Genomic DNA, 18,024 nt, shown 5'->3' with positions numbered 1-18,024 from the left:
ACGCTCCCGAGGTACCCTAGGACATTTCCGAGACCAACAGGAGCGATTCTGTAACGGAATCCCATCAGAGGGAGGCATCGAGCCCTTAGACCCTATCAAACGGGACCGGGTCCGACAAATCACCTGCAGGTACTTTTGGAGCGCGCCTATGGGCCACTAGCCGACCCTTATCGAACGGGGCACGGGCGTCCACTCGGATCACCCGTTAGCAACTCACTGGAGACACCATGTTCAGCGCCCTCCGAGGGCAACATGGCGCTTTCCCCCCTCCTCCTTCCGGAAAGGCGACGCAGGAGCGTATGAAAAAAGCCGAGTCAGTCCTTGACCGTCCTCTCGCTCTGTGCGGAGGCTCGGGGGCTGCTCTCGCAAACCCGGCTCCGGCCAAACCGTTGACAGCGTCAACATACCATCCCGAGAACTTAGAACCTGACTATGCACCCGGGCTACGACCAGTTCGCATGAGGGAACAACCAGACCGGCCGAAGCATCACGAAACGCGCTAAGACCTCGAAGGAGTCAAACCACTCCTCCGAGGCCTCGGGGGCTACACCCGGCGGTTGCGCTCGCGCGCACCCACCGGAACGAAACGCAACCGAGAAAGGCCGGTCCCCTTGCAAAAAAGTGCGACAAAAGCCTCCAAGCGAGTACCAACACTCCCTTCGAGGCTCGGGGGCTACTGTCGGGGACCATAATTAGGGGTACCCCCAAGACTCCTAATCTCAGCTGGTAAACCCCATCAGCACAAAGCTGCAAAGGCCTGATGGGCGTGACTCAGGTCAAGGCTCCGTCCACTCAAGGGACACGATCTCGCCTCACCCGAGCCCAGCCTCGGGCAAAGGCAGCCGACCCAGGAGGATTCACGTCTCGCCCGAGGGTCCCCTCAAGCAACGGACGCACCTTCGGCTCGTCCGAGGCCCAGGCTTCGCGGAGAAGCAACCTTGGCCAGATCGCCACGCCAACCGACCGTATCGCAGGAGCATTTAATGCAAGGATCGACTAACACCTTATCCTGACGCGCGCTCCTCAGTCAACAGGGCCGAAGTGACCGCAGTCACTTCGCCGCTCCACTGACCGACCTGACAAGAAAATAGCGCCGCCTGCCCTGCTCCGACTGCTGTGCCACCCGACAGGGTGAGGCTGACAGCCACCAAGACCGGCCTCAGGTGCCATAGGAAGCTCTGCCTCGCCCGACCCCAGGGCTCGGACTCAGCCTCGACCTCGGACGACGGACTCCGCCTCGCCCGACCCCTGGGCTCGGACTCAACCTCGACCCCGGAGGACGGTCTCCGCCTCGCTCGACCCCCGGGCCCGGACTCAGCCTCGACCTCGGAGGAGCCTCCGCCTCGCCCGACCTCGGGCTCGGACAGACCACGTCACAGGGGGGCCATCATTACCCTACCCCTAGCTAGCTCAGGCTATGGGGAACAAGACCGGCGTCCCATCCGGCTCGCCTCGGTAAACAAGTAATGATGGCACCCCGCGTGCTCCATGACGACGGCGGCTCTCAGCCCCTTACGGAAGTAAGGAGACGTCAGCAAGGATCCAATAGCCCCGACAGCTGTACTTCCACGGGGCTCAAGCGCTCCTCCGACGACCACGACATCACATGAACAGGGCGCCAAAACCTCTCCGACAGCCACGACGGCATGTACTTAGGGCTCTGGCTCCTCTCTGCTAGACACGTTAGCACATTGCTACACCCCCCATTGTACACCTGGGCCCTCTCCTTACGCCTATAAAAGGAAGGTCCAGGGCTCTCGTACGAGAGAGGTGGCCGCGCGGGAGAACGGGCCGACGCACAAGGCTCTCGCTCTATCTCTCCCACGCGAACGCTTGTAACCCCCTACTGCAAGCGCATCCGCCCTGGGCGCAGGACAACACGAGGCCGCAGTTTCCCCTTACTGTTTCCCCCTTTGTGTCCCGTCTCGCGCCGACCCATCTGGGCTGGGACACGCAGCGACAATTTACTCGTCGGTCCAGGGACCCCCCGGGGTCGAAACACCGACAAACGTTCTCTAAATCACGTCCTTTATACATAAATACGTATATTAGAGACATTTTTAATTTTTAATTTTTGTACATACATATTTGTCATACTTTCAAATGTATTATACATATTTTAGTTTTGCTAAACCGACTATTTAAATTATTCAAATGGATATAGAATCATTTAAAGAAACTCTATATATAGAGGATCCAACAACTTCATCTAAATTTAGAGCACTGTTTAGATGACGCTGCTAGAGCGAGTAGAGGACGACTTTATCCTCTAAATTTAGGGTATATGACCCTTTAGACTGGCTCCAGCAAGAGCCACTAAAGGGTCCTCTACCCTAAATATAGAAGATCAAACGGTCCTCTACGCTCTGCAGCAGCGTCCTCTAAACGGTCCTATAAATTCAGAGGACGCTGCTGGATTATATATATATATATAGTTTTTCTAAACGATACTCTATCCATTTGAATACTTTAAATAACCGATTTAGCAAAACTAAAATATATACAGTACATTTAAGAGTATGACAAATACGTATGTATAAAAAATAAAAACAAAAATGTCTCCAATATAGGTATTTGAGTATAGATGACATGATTTAGAGAACGTTGTTGGAGAGGAAGGAGATTTAGATGATGAAATCTTTTAGAGTAGACTGTAAATGACAGATATAGATGATGTACTAGTCGGTTGCCCGTGCGTTGCGACGACTTACAACAATACCCACATAAACTATACATCAAAAAAATTTCAAGATTTTTTATTGATTGCCTCCGCTCTCTGTATAATATATTTTTTGAGTTGGCTAACTGATGTTATTGTTTACTCCATGCAAATATGTCTTGGTACAACACGACCAATGAAGTGAGCGATTAGAAGAGAGTTCATAATGATTGACTGAATAAACAGATATTATAAAATGACATAATTCCATCATACAGAAACCAAATAAGAGAAAGTTTGTGAGATCAAGTTTATAAAATAAGTCTCATGAAGTCAAACTTATAAAAAAGATAGATCAAAATATAGAGTGATTGCTAAAGTCAGACATAAATAAAAACTGAATGTGCTCCATATAAATTACGCTACTTCATAGCAATTACTAACGTTTAAAACCAATAAATAACATTTCATTTTGCTGTTAGTGTGACAAATCATTGCTGCTCCATCCAATTCAGCAACCTCAAACACCATGTAGTCCATTGCGTCAATGTGGTCTCAGAAACGACCTAATGCTTGCAAGAGCAAAGAACGTCGTGCCGTGCTTAGGCTGTAGCCTCGACCCGTAGTGCTGGCCCGACTCGAGACGATTATTTTTTATTTTACAAAAAAACATATATACCTATATACAATTTATATTCAATATTAAAAACATCTTAGCGTGATGTTCTACTGGTTAGACAGTTTCACACAGTGTCTCCCGCCCTTCTTCCATCAGGGCATGAGTTCGAACCCCACCTCTTGCACCGTTTTTAACATTCTACGCTGATTTAATTAAATGGATTGACGAGCTAACGGGCTGTACCGACACAGTTAGCAGACTGACATGACGTGCCTGTGCCATAGTTGTGGCCCACGTGCATCTAGCCCGTGTCGGGCATCGTTACGCTGATTTAATTAAATGGATCGACGGGCTAACACAGTTAGCAGGCCGGCATGACGTGCCTGTACCATAGTTGTGGCCCGCGTGCATGTAGCTCGTGTGTGCCACAGATTAATTTGAAATAGTTGTGAGAGGTTATTTGTAAAAAAATGACGCATGACGATCGTTGAAACTGGTGCTTTAAGTGTAGTATAGATATAGATATAGATATATAGGACGTTGCTTGAGACAGCCTTAGAGTTACTTGTGGGAGCTAGGCCATGTTTGGTTTCTTTAGTCTAGGGACTAAAGTTTAGTTAGAGGACTAAAATTTAGTCTCTAACATGTTTGGTTCTAGGGCTAAAAATAGTAAGAATATACTAAATGACTCATAATAAGACTAAAATAGTCTTTTAACATTCTTCTACTATTAGTACAATTGAACTAAATGAGGGATAAATGTGGAATTAATATGATTTAGTCCCTTTTAACACATATGTGAAGGACTAAAGACAATTTATTTTACTCTATATTTTAGTCCTAGTGTTTAGAAAAAAAAAGAACTAAATGGGACTAAAAACTAGATAATAATCTTTAGTCCGTCTAACCAAACACCCACTGTCTTATACAATCTTGATGCAGCAGGGACCTATACGTAAAATTTAAAGTAACGGTGGAGCTGCGTGCATTCGGCGCTCAACCGTCCATACCGATACCATACGTTGGCGTAGTTTTGCAGCAACTCCCCGCGTCCCAACCCAGCTCTGCCCCTCTCTCTCTTAAACCCCCCAAAACCAAAAATTAAAATCCGCCTTCTTTCTTCTCCCCCGACTCCCTCTTCCGGTAAGAATCCGGCCCGCCGCCGCCGCCGCTAGCGTCGCCGCGCTCGCTGCTTCTAGGGCTGCGCCTTCTCGCGCCTCCGGTGCCTTCCCTGCTCCCCACGATCCCCTGCCTCCACAAGCTTCCTTCACCTGCTCACTCCAACCGCTGCCGCCATGGCGGAGAAGCTCAGGGATCTAAGCCAGCCGGTAGACGTGACGCTCCTCGATGCTACTGTCGCTGCCTTCTACGGCACCGGATCTAAAGAGGAGGTAATCTCTTCCACCGGACCATCCGCGGATTACCTGCCCCCGACCGACTTTAGGGTTTACTTCGGTTGCTCGAGCTTCGAGTCTATCCGAGCTCGGCTTGCTAAATGCGAATGGTACCTGTTTTGCTAAACTAGGATACTTTAGTGTTTAGGGTTTTTTCTTCTGTTGGCGATATGGTTTGGCGTGCCATATGTTAGTCCGTCTCTGAGGCGCCGCCGCCGCCTTATCCTTCTCCGTTCACACTTACCCTATCTAGACCTTCGGAATGACTAAATGTTAAAGCAAACGTGAATAGTCGGGGTTTCCCCCACTCCGAGCTGACTGGTCCTTTCTCGTCACCAGAGGCCTAACATTGCTAGTTTTTGTGTATTTGTTTTCTAGCCTCGTGGTTTTGGCATTGAACACAGATAACTATATCTGCTGCCTTTCGTTCCAGAGGAGCGCCGCTGATCAGATACTACGTGACCTACAAAACAACCCAGACATGTGGCTACAAGTTGTACACATTCTGCAGAATTCCCAGAACCTCAACACCAAGTTCTTTGCATTGCAAGTAAGTTTGTCCACTCTGCTGCCTGTTGTTATACATGGGGGGGGGGGGTAGCTTGTGCTCAAAAGGGAGGATGGATGCTATGTTTATGCCCTGGTTTGATTGGTTTAAAATACTACATGCAATTTTCACCCCAGTCTTGAACTTAAAAGGCTTGCTTGTACAGTCAATATCATATCTACAGACTCACATAATTACCTTAGAATGCATGGCTGACCAAGGTCAACTCCTGTTTCCATTACTTCCATAATATGATTGCAAGTTTGCAACTATGTCCAGCCGCAAATGGAACTGCATAATCAAGGCTATCTGTATCATGATAACTTTCTCTGTTTATCACTACAAGGTGCAATTTCTTTATCTTCAAGATTAGTTATAACTGTACCCCATGAAATAAGGCTAAGCAATTGTCGCATACAGAGCCTTTTAAGGTTCTACTTTATTTTTTTTCAATCTAAGGTTCTACTCTCTACTTCTCTAGCATAGGAACGTGAGGCAAAAATCATATCAATGATGTAAATGGAAGATAGTTTCTGAGTGGGCTAACTGCTGCACGTGCGGTTCGAGTGTTTTAATATTTAGCATGCGATGATTTTGTACCAACATTCATGCAGATACTTGAAAGTGTTATCAAGTACAGGTGGAATGCATTGCCCGTCGATCAACGTGATGGCATAAAGAATTACATATCTGATGTTATTGTGCAGGCAAGGATTAGTATATGTCATTTTATTAACATTTGATTACACTTATCAATTAATAAAATCTGATCCATTTAATTGTTTTTGTGCTACTGCCCTTTTTGTACTGTTGACAGCTTTCCAGCAATGAAGTTACCTTTCGGCAGGAGAGGCTTTATGTCAATAAACTCAATATTATTTTGGTGCAGGTAAGCTGTGCATTTAGCTTTTCTTTTTTCTTCACCTTGGCAGCTAGTTTACCAGATCATTTTTAACCTTGCACTGAAAAATTTGATGTTCTTGTTCCCAACATTGATATGATGCTGTGTGTCTTGATTTATTTATTTCTCATGGTGCTTCCTTGCAACGTAATAGGTACTGAAACATGAGTGGCCTGCCAGATGGTCATCCTTCATACCTGATCTTGTTGCAGCTGCAAAGAGTAGTGAAACTCTATGTGAAAATTGCATGGCTATATTGAAGGCAAGTTATTTTCTATGTATTTTCAATTTTGACATTTTCGTCGGCATCTTTAATTTACATACTGGATTGGTTATGAGTATCCAATTTGATAACATGCAGCTTCTAAGCGAAGAAATTTTTGACTTCTCAAGAGGTGAAATGACACAACAAAAGATCAAAGAACTGAAGTCGTCACTTAACAGGTGGGTTTGTTGTCAACTTCTATATTTTCTTGGCTACGTTGGAGGTTCTGTTTTATAGTTTATTCAGTAATCTATGTTTTAACAAAAAAGTTACTTCTGTTTTAGCTGATATCTTATTGTCTTCGTTCAGTGAGTTCCGGCTCATTCACGAGCTATGTTTATATGTCCTATCTGCAACGCAAAGGCCAGAGCTCATCCGTGCTACATTGGCGACACTCCATGCTTTCTTATCATGGATCCCTGTTGGATTCATCTTTGAGTCACCGTTGGTATGTTGATGATTGAACTTTGTGAGTGACTGATACCAACTGTGCCTACGAAAATGCTGGCCCTTACCTTTTCCTTTTTTATTTAGCTGGAGACATTACTGAAGTTCTTCCCTATGGCTGCTTATCGGAATCTTACACTTCAATGCCTAACAGAGGTAAGGACACCTAGGCTTTCTGTGTCTAATTTAGCCATATTTTGTAATTTCAACGACAAATGTGGAAACAATTTCTTTTGTACAGTATTTGGGAGCTCCGTGTTGTGTGTGTGTGTGTATATATATATATATTACACTAACCTGACACTTACGTTTGGGACCAACTGGAGAAATTCTGTGTTCAATTCTCTCTTATATTTCTAGCTACCTTGCAGGTTGCAGCACTTCAGTTTGGTGATTTTTATAATGTGCAGTATGTGAAGACATATACATTTTTCATTATTCAGTTGCAGGTAATTTTGAAGACATTTACTATTTTTCTTCTGTGCAAGTAAACTATTTTTTTCCAGATATTTAATGATTGAAGTTTTTGTTCCTTTTGCATATAGGCTATTCTTCCTCCTGAAAAAATCCCGGACGTATATGCTAATGGTTCCACTGAAGAGCAGGTACATCTGAAACCATATTATCTGGCATAGTAGTATATTCTGAGAGTCCATGATTCATGCTCCCCCTACTTCTATACCACTCTATGTTATATTAATAAACACACTTTGTTCGTTTGTGCAGGCGTTTATACAAAATCTTGCACTCTTCTTCACATCATTTTTTAAGGTAAGGTTGTCCCTCGAATACTAGTTCTCCAGTAGAAGATCAATTTAGGGTAGTAGACCAATATTTGTATGGATTTGTAGAGTGTTCTCTAAGTTCTGTAACTAAAATGCAACACACCATATTTCAGACTGTACTTTATCATCTTATGTTGCTTGTCATTTTATACACTAGGAAAAGAACAAATAGAGAAATGACAAAGATACTCCATAAAAACAAATGAGTCTCCAATTGGTCTAACCCCTTCCCTTTCATGCTAAATGCAGAATCACATGCGTATACTGGAAACAACTCAAGAAAATATTGCTGCTTTGCTTATGGGTCTCGAGTACCTTATTGGAATTTCATATGTTGACGATACAGAGGTTTTTAAGGTAGGGATGCTGAAATATTTTTGTCACAGAAATATGCTGTAAGACCATCTTACAACATTGGATAATTTACAGGCCTTCTTATGAAACTTTACAGGTGTCCTTGGATTACTGGAATGTATTTGTATTAGAGCTATTTGAAGCACACAATCAAATGGAACCTGCAGTAACTGTAAGCATGATGGGGCTTCAGGTGCTTTTATTTAACTTTTGGAACATTGCCTTAATAAACGAATAATGACTTTCTACTTATCATACATTGTTGTGACGTTTCTTCAGCGTCCTTTCCCATTTGGGTTTTATGATAGTTTTAGTTGCTCCTATGTAGACTGCCTTTCTTTGGGATCTTTTTTTTTCTTAGTTCGATGTCTCTACTTAGTGTTTTGTTCTGACTTTGAATTTTATTAAAACCATGCTGTAGGCGCAGATGGTTCCTGGAATGGTAGATGGGGGCACAGCTGTTAAACAGAGGAGACAGCTTTACTCTGGCCCACTCTCGAAACTACGGATGCTGATGATTTGCCGTATGGCAAAGCCTGAGGAAGTACTTATTGTTGAAGACGAAAACGGCAATATTGTACGCGAGACAATGAAAGACAACGACGTTCTTGTTCAGTACAAGGTTAGTAAAAGGATTGCCTAATTTCGTACCGCCCTGCAATTCATATGCCTTTTGCTTTATAAGCTTTGTAACCTTCTGTCTGATGTTGAAATTGCCATTATTTTGGATGATATCAGATCATGAGGGAAACACTGATCTATTTATCCCATCTTGATCACGAGGACACAGAACAACAGGTGTGTTCACGGATACTTGTGTTTAAGAACAAAATGTAATTAATAGTACTGTATGCTTAACTTGCTCAGAAAATAATACTAAATGAATGAAGCTTGTAACAGTTAGTTAATTTCAGAAGTGGTTTATGGTGCTTACGTTGTAGCTTGTACTTTTATGGTTAGAAGGCCTGATTCAATGTAACTGTGATGAAGGCCATAGTGAATAGCAGTTCTTGTTCTATTATTGCCGTTTGTGAATTTACCCAGCACTTAGGATAGTTTACTTTGGAATTTCAGATGTTGAAGAAACTAAGCAAGCAATTAAATGGAGAAGACTGGAGTTGGAATAACCTTAATACTCTCTGTTGGGCTATTGGATCAATATCAGGTTCTATGGTAGAGGAGCAGGTTTGTATGTTGTTCTGACCCTTCTCTTGCTTCTGAGAAACAATTATGGAAGTATCAATCCTTAGCTAATGTTGGATGTAAAAACTCGGCCGGGGAGGGAAAGACCGCCCTTCCAGTGACCAAAACATGGTCCTGTCCGAGAAAAGCCCTGACCCCCCCATCACTAGCGGGCCATCACCGCCCACTCTGCAGCGGCCCAGATGGAGGGTGGCGCGCAGGACGTAACCCGGGAGCGGGCGGGGCACAACGAGGGGATTTTTTAACCAAGCCTGAAATTCGCCCCTGAGGGGGATCGAACCCGGGACCTGGAGGGTGCTACTCGGAAGCCTTAACCATTACACGCTAGAGGCCCTTTCGCAGCTAATGTTGGATGTAGTGTACTGGAATTCTAATTTCATCTCATGGGTATGTTGCAGGAGAATAGATTTCTGGTTATGGTTATTCGTGATTTGCTAAACCTCTGTGAAATCACAAAGGGAAAGGACAATAAAGCTGTGATTGCAAGTAACATTATGTAATAAAGCATTTATCTTCCATTTATCACATGTATATGATTATTTTATTTATTATAATTTGCTGATTTGTGATGTAATTGTTAGGTATGTTGTTGGTCAGTATCCAAGATTTCTCAGGGCTCATTGGAAGTTTTTGAAAACTGTGGTCAACAAATTGTTTGAGTTCATGCATGAGATGCATCCTGGAGTTCAGGTCAGTTTTGCCTTTGTATTCTTTGAGTTGGCAAAGATGCATCTTTTTATTGTTTATGTAGTCTGGTCATCTTTTTGTTTTTCTCGAATGCATGGCCATCATTTCTTGTTTGAGTATGTGGTTTAACAAGTCATTTCTCATCCTTTTGTTTGTACCTTGACCTTATTTGGTAGTTGATGGCTTGATGCCTCTCTTACCCTTTTGTATTTGGGCCTCCATTTGCATATTCACTTAAGTCAGCGTTTTCAATAATGTCTTCAATGAATACCATGTGTGATATGTGCTGTGGCTTGTGGCAGGATATGGCATGTGATACCTTCCTGAAAATTGTTCAAAAATGCAAGCGCAAGTTTGTGACACAACAGGTAAGTTCAAGACTTTTCCCAGAGGTCTATATGCTTGTAGTTGATATTTCTTTTTTTGTTGTTTTAAAAGTGAACTCTTGCGGGGTTGGTTCAACTTACCCATCATGACCTACAAAATTTGTTTCGCTAGTCTCAAATTCTTACATATAAATAATCCTCCTTAGATCTTTGCCAGGTTTTGATTTTCACATTTGCACATTTTCTCCAGGTGGGCGAGAATGAACCATTTGTTTCTGAACTTCTGTCCAACCTTGCTACAACCATCGCCGATCTTGAGCCACATCAGATTCATACGTTTTACGAATCAGTATGTTGAACATGAACGGGAAAAACTGGTTCAATAAAATAATCCATCATTAATTATTTTTTAAAAACATTTTCTGTGCTCACCGCTCAGGTTGGCCATATGATCCAAGCTGAATCTGACAACACTAATAGGGATGAATACCTCAAGAGATTGATGAGCCTTCCTAACCAGGTTTCTTGTTTCGTATTCTAGCATAGTAGCATGCACTCGTTTTAGCTATGGCTTCTTGAATACGATTTTACCTTGGTTACACTTTGGTTTCATGATTTTACAGAAGTGGGCAGAAATAATCGGACAGGCAAGCCAAAGTATTGATATCCTGAAGAACCAAGATGTTATCCGATCAGTTCTCAACATTCTACAGGTAACAAAAATGTAATCTGAAAAATATCCTATTTTACAACTTCTGCTTTATTCTTAAGTTTCATCAATGCTGGTCAAGGATCATTTAAGGGTCTGATTGGCAACAATGCTTCTCAGAACCATGGTTTTACAATACTATACTTTGCGATTGTCATGACAATACCATAGTTTTGGCCAGCTCCAAGAATACCATGTTTTTTAAAAAACATTATTTGGATACAACATAGTAAACCATTGTATTTAGGAAAAAACTAGCCATGCCATGAAAATATTGGGTCGAAGTGGAGTTTCCGATACTCCAAAAATACCATGGTATTTAAAATATCATGGTTTTAAAAACATAGCTTTTAGGAATGCAACCAAACACCTTATGGCATAAATTACTCTGGTATTCCTATAAACCATGGTATTGCCTAGAAAGTATAAAAATTCTTTACTTCGAAACAGGCCCTAAGTTGCACATGATGTCTTACAAGTACCATGCATCTGAACCGCCAATGAATTGTTTATTGGAGTATAATACATCATTTCTAGATTGGTGTCATTTGTGGGTGCCAGGCCAGGAAATGCTTTTGCCCATTCTAAGTCTGTCTCATCTTGTTAAAGTTTTTTTTCCCGAAAACGCAGGAGAGCTGCGTATCTTGTTAAAGTTAAACCCCAACTTTTGAATGTAAATGGCTGCTGTCACAGTTTTGAAATCTTTAAAAATTTGGTTGCCCACCATGTTTTGAATGATTTTTTGATGCATTGGAGTGGCAGCTGATCTTTACTGCAAATTTGAGTTGTGGCTATTTCTGAATAGGTTTGATGAGCAATTATGTGCTCTGCTGGTTTGCTTTGTGAATATCAGGTTTTTTCTCAAGTGATTTAGAATATCCTTTACTTTGTTTAGACCACGAAGTATTGATTGTTTCTAGTGGTAGCTTGACCTCATGATTCAAAAGTGAGTTTCAAGTCTAACATAGCGGCTTAATATGGCATTTGTTCCAAACACTATTTGGAGACTGTCAACAACTATACATTATTTGTTGCATTTTCTCAATTTGTGCTAATTGGAAACACTGCCTTTGATTCATTGGCTTGCTTTTACCCTTGACATGTCTACTAGGGTAGTGGGGTACTGACAACTGTTATATGTGCTTGCAGACAAACACAAGTGTTGCGAGCTCACTTGGGCCACACTTCTTCCCACAGATTTCACTAATTTTCTTGGACATGCTAACAGTCTACAGGTATGTATGCTGCATGCTTGCATCATCTGTTACCAATGTTTTAGCTTGCATCTCCCAAGGTTAGATACCAGGTCTTCAGAGCACTTGTATGTACCCTTTACCTAGAACATGTGGCTAAAATCACTTTGTGTAGTTACATGACTGCTCTGCTCTGGGCTAGCCTCCAACAGTATTACATTCTAGCCAAAACATTTTTCCCTTTTTTAGTTTGCTGAAAAATCATAGCCCCCCCCCCACCCCCACTTTACTCACAGTGTTTCCCTTTTTTTTGTTGTGATAGCACTGGTGCATTCATCTCCTTATTTCTTCAGTGCTAAAGCTTCACTAGCTAATGAATTCTCTCCTTCCTGTCATGCATTTTCTTCATATCAGAATGTACAGCGAGCTTGTATCAAGCACGATTGCTGAAGGAGGACCCTTTGCCTCAAGGACGTCATTTGTAAAACTCTTGAGGTATGAACTATTGCTTTCTGTATTTAAAAAAATATTATTTCCTTTGAGGTGATCTCTGTCGTGGGTGTGGAGCATAGGCCATAGGGTACCTGTAGAATGGTCTGCTGTAATTACATTGGTTACCTTGCCTAATGGCTGTATAGGATGACATAAGTTAGAGATATGTGAATAGGGAACAAACCAACACAAGAATGGAGGCGGGAGGACCTTTTAAAAAATATCATATTTCAAATCAAGACTTCCACCTCCCCTGGATATTTTTAAAAAGGTTCTCCCACCTTCATTCTTGTGTTGGTTTGCACCAATAGGTTGGTTTGCACTTGATATGTTTCCATGTGAAATAAGTAATCCATTTTTGCAATGCATCAGTAGTATTATAAATAACTTCTTTGCTGTCAGTACTTTGTTTTTTATGTAGATGTCCCTTAAGCGGAAACATGATTTTGAATATCTCATTGTCTTTTTACTAAATTAATTGTATTTGTGGCAGATCTGTCAAGAGGGAAACCCTAAAGTTGATCGAGACTTTTGTGGACAAGGCGGAAGATTTGCCACATATAGGAAAGCAGTTTGTACCACCAATGATGGATCCTGTTCTTGGTGATTATGCTAGAAATGTACCCGATGCAAGGGAGTCTGAAGTTCTGTCCTTGTTTGCAACAATCATTAACAAGTATAGTATGCCTGTTCTTTGTTCATTCTGTACCATGGTCACATGCCGATTTTTTTCCAAACGAAGCTGCACCTGAATTTTTTTAAATTAATTCCTCTTAAAAAAGTCACGTCGGATGTCTAGAGCCACAATTGAATTCATGTATTTCCATTCTTGGCTATTTCTCATTAATTGCATCTTTGCATCAATTATAACGGTTAAAATTTTTCTGCATTCGTGGCCATTTCTCATTAATTTTATCTTTTGCATCAATTCGAAAGGTTAATTCTTTCCTGCAGGTACAAAGGGGAAATGCTTGAGGATGTGCCTCGTATATTTGAGGCTGTTTTCCAGTGCACCCTTGAGGTACGAATGCTACTATTAAGTTGCTTTTGTTACTGATTTTCTTTTCAAGTACATCTTGACATAGCATTTAGTTGTTTATTCTCTTTCTCATCAGATGATTACTAAGAACTTTGAAGATTATCCTGAGCACCGCCTCAAATTTTTTTCTTTGCTTCGTGCAATTGGCACCCATTGCTTCCAAGCATTAATCCAGCTTTCAAGTCAGGTTAGTAGTAACCCCTTGTTTTGAGGCGTTGATGTGAAATATTGTCAACTTTGAATTCTTATGTTATATATGATTATTACTTGACTTCCTGTTTCAGCAATTGAAGCTTGTGATCGATTCAATTAATTGGGCGTTCAGACATACAGAGAGAAATATTGCAGAGACTGGCCTTAGCCTGTTGTTGGAGATCTTGAAAAAATTCCAGGTGGGAAAACACGTTCCGTCCAATGCTGTCATTATATAACTACACGGAAGCCAACTCTCCCATTTTATCTGTTTGCAGGCTTCAGGATTCCAAAACCAATTCTACAAAACCTACTTTTTGACAATTGAGCAAGAGATTTTTGCAGTCCTCACAGACACATTCCACAAACCTGGTTTCAAGCTTCATGTTTCGGTGCTGCAACACTTGTTTTGTGCGGTATGCTTATATCACTTCCCCCGGTAACCCTTCATTTTATTTGTTCCTCTAATTGTTGGATTTGCTTATATGTAGGTTGATGGTCTAACGGAGCCTCTATGGGACGCGTCTTCTGTACCTTACCAATATACGGATAATGCTATGTTTGTTCGAGATTACACCATAAAGCTCTTAGGGACATCATTTCCTAACATGACAGTAACCGAGGTATGACTGCAGGCATAGAGTGGTTTGGTTGTTACATGAGTTGCCACAAACCTAACATGAATTTTTCGGATAGGTGACAAAGTTTGTAGATGGTCTTCTTAGTTCAAAACTTGATCTTCCAAGCTTCAAAAACCATATTAGAGACTTCCTGGTGCAGTCCAAGGAGTTCTCAGTTCAGGTAACCTTTCATCCTAATTATTATTGCATTTTTTGAGGCAAACCAGGAGAGATAAGTAGGGATGTGACAGATAGACTCTAGGAATAAGGATGCATTTCTTGCTTACCATATACTATGGTTCTTGTGGAGTGGATAGGCCCTTGGCGCCACCAGCAGATTGGCGACGAATTCTGTTCCTGCTGCTGCCTTGTGTTTACAAGTGATTTTGTCTTGTGATGGACATGTCCTGGCTTTCAGGATAACAAGGATCTATACGCGGAAGAGGCTGCTGCCCAAAGAGAGAGGGAGCGCCAACGTATGCTTGCCATTCCGGGGCTCATTGCCCCTAGCGAGTTGCAAGACGAGATGGTAGATTCGTAGTGTTCCTTGTTGATTCAGCTCTCTAATGTAGCTTCCTGTTTGTTGGTCCGGCATCGGAATACCTCTGGAGCCCTCGACGTCCAAGTTTTCTTCCAGGGTGGTGAAAGAAGGTGCCTGCTGTAATTTTATTTTTGGTTACCTCCACATGATGCTGATTCCAAGATTTGTGGTAGTAGACAGTCAGTTTTGCCGCATGACTGCTGCTGGGGGTCTCTCAGCAGCTGTGGTTGCCTGGATGTGTTAGCAGCGGCTCTTGTGCTCGGTGTACTTTGCTAACATTGGTGCGTGTACTTTGCCCATCATATATTATATTGTGGTACATCATTGTATGCTTCTTTGGTTTAAGTTAATAGATGGAATAGCGATTTATGTATCCAGGCAGGCTGGTAGGAACCTTGTTACTATGTCTGTAGTGTACTATTCTGTGAGATATCTCATACGCCTTTTTTTTTCTTTTTCTTTGGTGCATTCCTCAATGTGTAGATTTGCTGTCTCATCAACAAGGGTAGGTTTGGCTTGGCTGTGTATGGAGAAAAAACTATGTTCTTTTGTTAGCACTCTGGTGCGGAGATTACATATATAAATGTAGTAATTTGTTCTGTGCTGATTATGTATACGAGGAATCAGTTTCCTTGTTGGATTCAGAGCAGCTTTAGCTACTGGTTGGCAAGTGGGAGAGAGACGATGGATGGGACCACCCCTGCCCGTCTGTCTTTGACGTCCACACGCGTAGTGGTATTTGACAAGCAAGATAAAGAGGGGAGCGCATGGTTTATTTATTTTCATGTACACAACTAACTGCTGATGCGTAATAATTCTCGTATGTAGTCCGCAAATATGCTTGGCAGTAGTTCGATACCCCATCTATGGCAACTATACTTCTATCAAAGCTGCAGTACAGAACACAAACATTTATGTACTTGATGCCGGATAGTTCATTTGTGAACTAAAAAGCGACAAATAAAGAAAAACGGAGGGAGTACATCAGTAATCGTTCGTTGTGATGGCACACATTATTTGAGCGGGTCTGTTGTTGCTCGTTCGGCTCGACGATGACTTGTCGTTGTTGTTGGGCACCATATTTGATGAATGACTCTGGTAATCCATCTTATTCCTCTCGTTTCAAATGTAGAATCGGTCATAAGGACTGTGATAAGTAGCTAGCTAAGAGATCGATGAAGTATCTAGCTAAGAGAGATTGATGAATAATGAGAAATCGAATCGCCTCCTTGTCTTTCTCAATTACTGTCGGGGACCATAATTAGGGGTACCCTCAAGACTCTTAATTCTCAGCTGGTAACCCCCATCAGCATAAAGCTGCAAAGGCCTGATGGGTGCGATTAAGTCAGGGATCAGTCCATTCGAGCGACTCGATCATGCCTCGCCCGAGCCTAGCCTCGGACAAGGGCAGCCGACCCCAGAGGATTTCCGTCTCGCCTGAGGCCCCCTCCAACGGCGGACACATCTCCGGCTCGCCCGAGGCCCTGCCTTCGCTAAGAAGCAACCCTCACTAAATCGCCGCACCGACCAACCGAATCGCAGGAGCATTTAACGCAAAGGTGGCCTGACACCTTTATCCTGACGCACGCCCCCGGCAGAGCCGAAGTGACCGCTGTCACTTCGCCGCTCCACTGACCGGCCTGACAGAAGGACAGCGCCGCCTGCGCCACTCCGATTGCAGTGCCACTTGACAGAGTGAGACCGACAGGCAGTCAGGTCCTGCCAAAGGCACCATAGGAAGCTCCACTCCGCCCGACCCAGGGCTCGGACTCGGGCTAAGTCCCGGAAGACGGCGAACTCCGCTCCGCCCGACCCAGGGCTCGGACTCGGGCTAAGTCCCGGAAGACGGTGAACTCCGCTCCGCCCGACCCAGGGCTCGGACTCGGGCTAAGTCCCGGAAGACGGCGAACTCCGCTCCGCCCGACCCAGGGCTCGGACTCGGGCTAAGTCCCGGAAGACGGCGAACTCCGCTCCGCCCGACCCCAGGGCTCGGACTCGGGCTCAGCCCTAAAAGACGACGAACTCCGCTTCGCCCGACCCCAGGGCTCGGACTCCGCCCTGGCCTCTGCCGAACGACCTCCGCCTCGCCTGACCCAGGGTCTCGGGCTCGGCCTCGGCCATGGAAGACAGACTCGATCTCGGCTTCGGAGGAGCCTCCACGTCGCCCAACCTAGGGCGCAGGCCAGCCACGTCAACAGGAAGCGCCATCATCACCCTACCCCGAGCCGACTCGGGCCGCAGAGAACAAGACCGGTGTCCCATCTGGCTAGCTCCGCCAGATAGGCAATGATGGCGCCCCGCATGCTCTGTGACGACGGCGACTCTCAGCTCTCTTACGGAAGCAGGAGGACGTCAGCAAGGACTCAACCACTCCGACAGCTGTCCCTCCGCCAGGCTCCGTCGCTCCTCCGACGGCCACGACATCACACCAGCTGGGTGCCAAGATCTCTCCGGCTGCCACATCGGCATGTACTTAGGGCGCTAGCTCTCCCCCGCTAGACACGTAGCACTCTGCTACACCCCCATTGTACACCTGGATCCTCTCCTTACGCCTATAAAAGGAAGGACCAGGGCCCTCTTAGAGAGGGTTGGCCGCGCGGGGACGAGGACGGGACAAGCGCTCTCTTGGGGCCGCTCGCTTCCCTCTCCCGCGTGGACGCTTGTAACCCCCTACTACAAGCGCACCCGACCTGGGCGCGGGACGAACACGAAGGCCGCGGGATTTCCAACTCTCTCACGCCCATCTCCGGCCACCTCACTTCCCCCCTTCGCGCTCGGCCTCGCATCGACCCATCTGGGCTGGGGCACGCAGCGACATTCACTCGTCGGCTTAGGGACCCCCCGGTCTCGAAACGCCGACAGTTGGCGCGCCAGGTAGGGGCCTGCTGCGTGTTGACGAACAGCTTCCCGTCAAGCTCCAGATGGGCAGTCTCCAGCAACCTCTCCGACCCGGGACGGTGCTCCGTTTCGGGAGTCTTGAGTTCATGTCCTTCGACGGCAGCTACGACATGATACTCCTTCCACCGCCGCGCGACAACGACAATGGCGACC

General features: G+C 44.3%; 1 protein-coding gene across 4 annotated transcripts; it reads left to right on the top strand.

The window, feature by feature from the left end:
* Positions 1–4,326: 4,326 nt before the first annotated feature.
* On the top strand, positions 4,327–15,572 carry LOC100384227 (Protein EXPORTIN 1A). 4 transcript variants are annotated; one of them, XM_008647813.3, is made up of 32 exons: positions 4,327–4,669; positions 5,106–5,222; positions 5,834–5,926; positions 6,037–6,108; positions 6,275–6,382; positions 6,482–6,564; positions 6,695–6,833; positions 6,920–6,988; positions 7,204–7,281; positions 7,378–7,437; positions 7,559–7,603; positions 7,867–7,974; positions 8,069–8,143; positions 8,393–8,593; positions 8,710–8,769; positions 9,046–9,156; positions 9,573–9,670; positions 9,756–9,864; positions 10,164–10,229; positions 10,438–10,536; positions 10,627–10,707; positions 10,811–10,900; positions 12,046–12,131; positions 12,504–12,584; positions 13,075–13,257; positions 13,536–13,602; positions 13,697–13,807; positions 13,905–14,012; positions 14,091–14,228; positions 14,304–14,435; positions 14,509–14,613; positions 14,851–15,572. In XM_008647813.3, exons 1-32 carry the CDS (start codon positions 4,574–4,576, stop codon positions 14,971–14,973), a joined length of 3,192 nt encoding a protein of 1,063 aa, XP_008646035.1. In that variant the 5' UTR covers positions 4,327–4,573; the 3' UTR covers positions 14,974–15,572. The 4 variants fall into 4 exon arrangements, with proteins under 4 accessions (XP_008646035.1, NP_001349216.1, XP_020394459.1 ...); NM_001362287.1 differs by having other exon boundaries at positions 4,333–4,669; positions 8,069–8,164; positions 14,851–15,292; XM_020538870.2 differs by having other exon boundaries at positions 4,345–4,669; positions 8,069–8,164; positions 14,750–15,572.
* The last annotated feature ends 2,452 nt before the right edge of the window (positions 15,573–18,024 follow it).

This window comes from Zea mays, chromosome 1, assembly GCF_902167145.1.
Source record: "Zea mays cultivar B73 chromosome 1, Zm-B73-REFERENCE-NAM-5.0, whole genome shotgun sequence".
Taxonomy (NCBI): Eukaryota; Viridiplantae; Streptophyta; class Magnoliopsida; order Poales; family Poaceae; genus Zea; species Zea mays.
The sequence above is the reverse complement of the archived record's forward strand: the minus strand, read 5'-3'. Positions and strand labels throughout refer to the sequence as shown.

Excerpts from the sequence above, each read along its gene's own strand:
- LOC100384227 (XM_020538870.2), top strand. The coding sequence starts at position 4,574 with ATGGCGGAGAAGCTCAGGGATCTAAGCCAGCCGGTAGACGTGACGCTC. Across the intron at positions 5,927-6,036 it reads TATCTGATGTTATTGTGCAG|CTTTCCAGCAATGAAGTTAC; the intron begins GCAAGGATTAGT and ends TACTGTTGACAG. Across the intron at positions 12,585-13,074 it reads TCATTTGTAAAACTCTTGAG|ATCTGTCAAGAGGGAAACCC; the intron begins GTATGAACTATT and ends TATTTGTGGCAG.